Raw genomic sequence first — 7,609 nt, forward strand, 5'->3', positions numbered from 1 at the left:
ATTGTGCTTTAAGTTGTGTTATGGAAACTCTACCCATCAGAGCAATAGTTGCTTCCACTCATTTTTAAAAATATTTTGTTAAAACGTGATGTAACCATTATATAATTTTTGCAGTAGGAAATCAATCATGGAACCAGAATAGCTTTTTATTGATATTTACTAGAAAGAGAGTGTCACTTATTGTCGCGAGTCAGCAGATATGCAGCTTGTGGAATGATTTTTAATAGCTTTGAAATACTTGTGATACTAGGATGTTCATGTTGTCATAAGTACAAACCAAAGTTTTGTGTTCCCTTCATAGCTTCATTTTAGAGAAACGAGATGAAAATCGGAATTTAAATTTGAATAAAATCTCATCCGTCGCCCTTTGAGTTTTATGCTTACAAGTGGACTTCTAAGTCTTATTCTGAAATTACTAAATCAGCAGTCTGAGAGTGATAATAAAAACATTTTTGGGAAACTTTAACCATAGCTCTTACCCAACAAAGTGTGTTTTTAAGGTTTTATTTACTAGTTCCATACTGCTACACTGCAAATTTTATTCAAGAGCTGACCGAACAAGCCGGTTACGAGGTCTGATGGTTTGAATATGTGGGGTAAAAATGACCACGCCCCTTTAGTGTGGTAGTGGGTGTGGCTTCGCGTGTTGCTGCGGGACAGTGAGGAAGTGAACCCGGTCTGCGCGGCGGAGGAATACACACAGGTATATAGACACGGGCTCTGGCGGACACACGCACGTACTCCAGCGAACGCGCACGGTTATATAGAAACGGGCTCCGGCGAACGCGCACGTTTATCTAGACACGGACTTCAGCGGACACGCGCAAGTGTATGGACACGGTCTGCGGCGGATACGCGCCCTCACATAGACGACGGACTGCGCGAGCTGCTCCTCCCCAGCCTTCGGTGCTCGGGTGTCCCCTGTCTGTAGTGTAGGTTTCTAAACTCCGCCCGTCCAGCGCCAGCAGACATGGTACGTATCGCACTCCACGCAGCGCAGAAGGATCAGTCGTTTTCTAAGTGTTTTACGAACTAAGAGGCAAAGCACGCGGTATCCGTGGGGACAGCGGCTGTGTGTCATCTGTCCCGGTGCTGCACGGCGGAAGGCTCCGATTTTTCCCATTATTTCGAGGACGGAGGGACTCCGCGGTTCTCGCACACCGATCACACGTTATGCTTGTGCTTCCTTTTTAGCGTGGCAGCAGTGTGTGTGTGTGTGTGTGTGTGTATTTTATTATATTAATATGTGCGTGTTGGGATTTGGGTCGCGTTGTGATGTCGGAAACCACCGGTGACCGCGCTCCACTGACACGTTTCCTGCGCAACTATATAATATAAGAAATTGACTTTATATTTCCTCTGCATGCGCTCGGGATGTATGAGAGCAGAACTCGCATGATAGGGACATGGACGGAGGGAGTGACTCTTCCAGAAGGTACTCCTCGGCTCTGTGTAAGTTCCGAACGCTTTTTACGGACAGAGCAGTGAAAGGGTACATTACATAACACTTAATCATTATGAAAGTGTGTGCGGTTTTTCTAGGAGGCAACATTTTTGCGCACCGGCTCGTGCTGTTCGGGTGCGTTGGACGTTTTCGTGCAGCCTGTGGCGGTGCTGCGATGCGGTTCTGCTCACACTACTACCTTCTCCTACACGCGGCGGCGGCGGCTGTGATCTGGGCTGCGCGGCGCGAGCCCGCGCACGCGACGCGTGTCACGCGGGATTGCGGGAGAACGAACGCAACGCGGTGTGGGGCTGCTGCCAGCCAGGGGAACGTGTTCCACGTGGACGCAGCCAGAACGTGGTTCAGGGTCCGAACCGCATGAGACAACGTTGTCGCCACTGAACAACAAACACTGCGGCATCTCTCTGTCCTCCACCCCCTCCGTGGGGGGGGAGGGGGGCACGTTCTCTGCTGCTTGTTCCTTGGACGGTTGGGCAGCCGAACTGCAGCTGGTCACAGTCCGGGTGGTCTCCTCTGGCCTCGGAGCAGTCGGCTTGGTATGCGGCGGCTGTGCCAAGGGAGCGGGAGTTGTTCTTCCCCCCCCCTCTGTGCAGGGAGGGTCCAGCCCCCACCCACCTCAGAGACATGGGCACCCACCTTTGCCTGGTGGGGGTCCTTCACCACTTCCTGCACACATTCCCCTGAGATGGCTGTAACTGGCCATCTGCACAATTACCCAGGAACCTTCGCCCTCTGTAGGCCTGTCCCCCCCCTCCCAAAACACAAGGTCGGTACAGTGACCGACTTTTTTATAATGCCACAAGAAGATCCCAGCACGTGTGGCGTCTTGAGGCCGCGCGGAGAGGGCTGCGAGTGCGGCCCTGTCGGCTGGCTGGGGTTCTTTGCGTCGGTCTGCGGGACAAAGACTCGTCCACGGACAGCTCGTTCCACAGGAGCGAGGCTGGTCTCCAGCGTATGCGTCACGAGTGGGGGAGCGCGTGGCTGGGCTTGCGCTCGACAGCTGTAATAGGACCAAACCGCTGACAGGCCGGATTGCCAACACACGATACCGTCACGCAGACCACTGATGAAAGTTATTCCCCCAGATACCCAATACTACCCTAATACAGCCATAGAAACACGGTACATCATGGTCCTTCCCTAGCGTCAGCCTCTCAGACTCCCTCCCCGCTTGCCACCGAGAGCGTTCCAGCAATACGCTCTGAGAACAATACGGTGGTATTAGGGCAGGAAATGCTTCCCAAGAAGGGTACCATTTACAGGATGGAGGAGTCTGTTTCATTGACCGTGGTGTATGAGCTGTTGGACCAGCAGCAGTTCTTCTACAAGGAACTGATTGAACAGCAGGAGAGGAACTACAAGACGTTCCTCCAGATGCTGGTGGACTCCACCAACAGCCGGATAGACAACGTGGTGAAGGAGGTGCAGGTGCTGAAGCACGGCCTGCAGGCAACGCGGGCAGAGCTGAGTGCAGCAAGGAGGGAGCTTGTGCAGAATGCAGAGAGGACCCAGAGCCTGGCTGCCGGGCTGGAAGTTGTGCGTGGAAGGTTGGATGCCGTAGGCCACGTGGCAGCCCGCTTGGAGAACAAGCCCAAACGGGGGAACGCTCTGGTGGACGGAAAAGCTGATGTGCGGAAGGCTGACGTCAGGCTCGCGGCGGAGCCGAAGGCGAAGAGGCTGGTGGTGGATCTGACCGACCTCCACCTGGACGACATTGAGGTCCTCGTGTAGATAAGCTGCCGAGCGCACGCTGCAGCGTTTGCGGTGCAAATGAGGCGCTCTTGTCGAAACAGCACGTTGGCTCTTGACTGCTCCGCCGCGGGAAGAGGAGGATGTGGGCTGCGTGCTGCAGCAGTGAGCTTGGGTCACTCTGTAGGGCTTTGCAGCACCATCAGGCTGGGGTTGGGAGCAGGTGATGCGGAGAGGGAGGGGGGGACCACAGCGCGAACAGATGGGCTTAGTACGTGTTCGCTGGGCAGACTGTTAGATTTGAAAACTGATTGAGCAGTCAGCCAAGGTTCGTCTCTTGATCCATGACACACTTGGTGGTGACTTCACCATGGAGGGCAGAGTAACCCTTTACACATAGTAAGCATGTACCAAATGAAGTCAAAGAACGCCTTGTTCGCGTTTAGACCGTAGCACACGAGCACAGATTGCGACACCTACAGCAATTTATTGCCCGATTCGTTCCCCCCCTCTCCTGTTAACGCGGATCAGTCCAGGCACTGTGGCCATAACCGTTGCTCCTTTCGCCATGCTCTGCGCTAGGAAAAAGGAACTGACATTCCTGAACAGTGCGGTCAGACTTTTATAACCCTGATGATGAACTTGGGTCTGCCAGTGAGCAACTTTTTTTCTCTTTCCCTTTTTCCCCCTCTACAGGCTGATCAGTTAACAGAGGAACAAATTGCAGGTAAGCACAGGGCAGACCCTGGATGTACACTTGTCTTTCATATAAATCATTTTATGAGGCTGTTTCCCTTGATGTCAGTGATGATAGAATACACCTAGCAGTAAATCTGTGGGGATGACTAACTTTCAAATCATGAATAGATGTTAAATTTAGTAAATCTACTGGCTGTAAATGCAACAGGCTGGAAATATTTTGGGCTTAATTGTTCCCCTGAGACAAAGGGAGAAGAGACCCTGCTCATCAAACTTTTTGTGGGTTCCCTCCCCCCCGACTCCTTTCAGCTTGCTTCCTTAAGACATGATGATTGTTAAAATTGTAGTGTGCTGACCTTTTCGACACCTTGATTGTTTCAGAGTTCAAGGAGGCCTTCTCTCTGTTTGACAAGGATGGAGATGGCACCATCACAACCAAGGAGCTGGGCACAGTGATGCGGTCACTGGGCCAGAACCCAACAGAAGCAGAGCTGCAGGACATGATCAATGAGGTGGATGCTGATGGTGAGTGAGACGGATGCAGCCGGGGGGTCTGACCGTTGCGCATATAGGACCTCGCGTGCCTCTGTGGCATGTGAGAACTGAACGACGAGCAGGTTCGCTTGCTATCGCAGCAATGTAGAATTTAATTTTGATTTATATCAGGAAAGGGTTGGCCAGAGCTGGTGTCGGCTTTCTGCCACACATCTTTCGTGTGCAGCGGAGCGCTCCGTGTCTGGCGGCGTGGCTCATATCTACGCATGCGCAGAAACAAGAATGATCTGTGTAATTGTCATCTCGGAGTAAACATGTTCCGGAAGGACCGAGTTGTGACTCAGTTCCCTGATCAAGAGCAAAACCATTTCAGGGTCTGATTAAGGCTCTGTGTGTGTGGTGTTTGTTTTTTTTTTACTTTTGAAATGTCGTCATCCTCAGAATCCTGCGGTTGCATTAGTGGTACAAACTGCCTTTGCTGTACATGAATTCATGGGGTAGGGGAAAAAAATCGAAAATGGCAAAGGTTGCGATTTTTCACACTGAATTTTGGCATCGACGACCTGGACTGACTCTAGCTTGTTTAGTCATATAATGACTAAACGGGCACAGCTGAAGGATCATGTGCCCACTAGCAGCTGGCGCTCACCTCATGGTTGCAAGATGATGTGAATCAGCACAAGAGCTGCCAGAGCTGAACAGTCCTCCTCTCCTTCCAGGCAATGGAACGATCGACTTCCCGGAGTTTCTCACCATGATGGCTAGAAAAATGAAGGACACCGACAGCGAAGAGGAGATCCGCGAGGCCTTCCGTGTCTTTGACAAGGTGTGACCCTGGGTTTGGGGGGGGCTGAGGCAGAGGTGATGTAATCAACCTGAATAGCAGATGTTGAGGTGGAGAATATCTCTGATTAAGACCTGGGCAGCAGCATTTGTTTTCCTCCTTAGATGTCCTACAAGGACTAGTTAACTAGCAACACTCCAGATGATTTGACCTACCAGGAAACCAGGAGCTCCTGTACCGGCACCGGAAGCGCGCTTCGAAGGACAAGCGCGGGGCTCACGTCCTCCTCCTCCTCCGCTTCCTCCCCAGGACGGGAACGGCTACATCAGCGCGGCCGAATTGCGCCACGTCATGACCAACCTGGGTGAGAAACTGACAGACGAGGAGGTGGACGAGATGATCAGAGAAGCAGACATCGACGGGGACGGCCAGGTTAATTATGAGGGTAAGGGCGAGCCTTTGGAATTCTGCTCTTCGCAGGGCGGCGTCGGTCGCTCCGGCACGTAAGTGCGGGCGAGCAGCGAGGCGTGAACGCGTGCCGACTACATCGCGCTCCCTGCACCTCCCCCACTCGCTACCGGCCGTCTCTTATGTAACCAGGCCGTGTCACACCGTAATAGGCTGCTTTGTTGCTCTGTACAGTGTTTAAGCCTGTGGTGAGGCAGCCAGACCTATGTGCCCTTTCTTGTGTTATAGCTCAGAGCAAATATACTTTCATAAGTAGCAGAGTGGTTTTTCTTTCACAGTTCAAAGTTTTTATTAAATGGCTTTCCGAGGTGATTGAAAGAAATTTTTAAAAGCGGCTTTACTCCGAGCAGGAAAGCGGCCGGACTGTAAATGTCGTCTGCAGCAGCTGTACAAGTGCTACCTGTATTGGGCGGTCATCTGAAATCCTCTTTTTAATGTGCGTTTTTGTGTTTCTTTCCACAGAATTTGTACAAATGATGACTGCGAAATGAAGCGCTCCTGAACTTTTTTTGCCCCTTAGGAAAAAAAAGTTTTACTTACCTCTTGCAAAAATGTTCATTTATCCGTATTATTTCTGTATAGAAAATATAATTGAATGTTGAGAGAATCCTTCCCTCCTCTTATGGGAGGGGGGGGAAAAGCAAAAATATCTGCATGTAATGGTTAGTGGTTCTGTTCTGTCCCAAAAGCTCAGTCTAGCATTCAGTCTAAAAGGAAATATACCTGTACTACTGCTCACTACCAGAAAGCACTTGAGGAACTCCTCCCAGTTCCATCTGCTTGCAGCGTCTGGGCTGGCCATCTCCTTCTCTCCTTCTGTTCTTCATGCATGCAGCTTGAGGCTGGCGCACACTGGTAGATTGGGACAAGCTGGCGACGCTGGGCTGGTGCTGGTTGCGCTTGTGGCAGGGGAAGGTCAGGGAATGGGGAATTTTTGGCTCCTGAAGGTTGGGAACTTCACCGGGACCTGGCCATGTGCTGAAACCATAGTAGATCAATGTACGTAGAAAAGAACTTGATCATTGAAAACCATTTTAGAGAATGCCAGGAATCTGGGTGTGGGATTAACTTTTCCTTGTGCATTGCACTAGGGTGGGTGGGCGAAGGTGTGTGAAATGTGACTTTCACAACGAGGAAATTTTTCTTCTGGCAAGGGAACATTGTTGACTCGCGTGGATTTGATCTTGTGTATCTACCGTGCATAGGATATCAGCACAAGTCTTTAAGGCTGTTCATCTGATTTCAGTTTACGTCCATTCCAAGTTGTACATGCTAGTCTTTTAATTTTTTTTTTTTTCCAATAAAAGACCATGAACTGAAACGGTGGTGTTCTTGTTAATGACCTACAGCTGACACCAGGTGGAGGAGGGTGTTGGATGCGGAGTGATTCATCTCCTCTTGTTCCATACTATCTTGTATCCATTCCTGGTTTCTTTTGCAGCTATTAGTACGTACAAGTTGCGGAAAGAGGTGGCTAGCGTGTCCGAGCGTGCGGTGGTGTCGGCAGAACTCTTTTCAGAGTGGTATTGGAGGACGGTTGCCTTGGGTGATCAGCTGGTTGCCAAGCAACACCCGCAGCGAGGAGCTGGGTTATAGGGATGTGAAAAGGCACGTGGGAGGCTGGGGGGGGGGAACAGCTCTATATGTGGGTCTTCAGTTAAAATCTTAGCATTGATTTCTCTCCCTAGTGATCCAGACCTAGTTAACTTTCTTCTTCTGCATGCACTGTTATGTAATGAGATTATTAATAAAACCTGCCTTTGCATCTCTACAGAGAAACTGGCAGTCCTCTCCACTGAGCCAGGTCAGCCTGGCTCATAGTTGTTCCCCAAGAAGGAGCCCACAATGGTGCCTCCTGCCAGCCAACCGCCAGGGAACTGGCACTGGGACAGTTATTCGGCCCTCTGTAAGCACAGGCATTGATTCTGTCAACAGAGTTGGAGAAGTTTGAGGGAATATCATTAGCATAAGGATGGGAGGAGCTTGGGACTATCAGCAGAGTGGTGGGA

General features: G+C 50.8%; 1 protein-coding gene across 1 annotated transcript; it reads left to right on the forward strand.

The window, feature by feature from the left end:
* Positions 1–846: 846 nt before the first annotated feature.
* Positions 847–6,912, forward strand: calm1a (calmodulin 1a). The gene is made up of 6 exons (XM_018727727.2): positions 847–973; positions 3,851–3,881; positions 4,235–4,378; positions 5,068–5,174; positions 5,442–5,577; positions 6,063–6,912. The coding sequence occupies exons 1-6, from the start codon at positions 971–973 to the stop codon at positions 6,089–6,091; spliced, it is 450 nt and encodes a 149-aa protein (XP_018583243.1). The 5' UTR covers positions 847–970; the 3' UTR covers positions 6,092–6,912.
* The last annotated feature ends 697 nt before the right edge of the window (positions 6,913–7,609 follow it).

The sequence above is a fragment of the Scleropages formosus genome, chromosome 15 (assembly GCF_900964775.1).
Source record: "Scleropages formosus chromosome 15, fSclFor1.1, whole genome shotgun sequence".
Lineage (NCBI taxonomy): Eukaryota > Metazoa > Chordata > Actinopteri > Osteoglossiformes > Osteoglossidae > Scleropages > Scleropages formosus.

Bases quoted from the DNA above. Each gene is read 5' to 3' on its own strand.
- calm1a (XM_018727727.2), top strand. The intron at 3,882-4,234 runs GTAAGCACAGGG...TGATTGTTTCAG, and splicing joins AACAGAGGAACAAATTGCAG to AGTTCAAGGAGGCCTTCTCT. The intron at 4,379-5,067 runs GTGAGTGAGACG...CTCTCCTTCCAG, and splicing joins CAATGAGGTGGATGCTGATG to GCAATGGAACGATCGACTTC.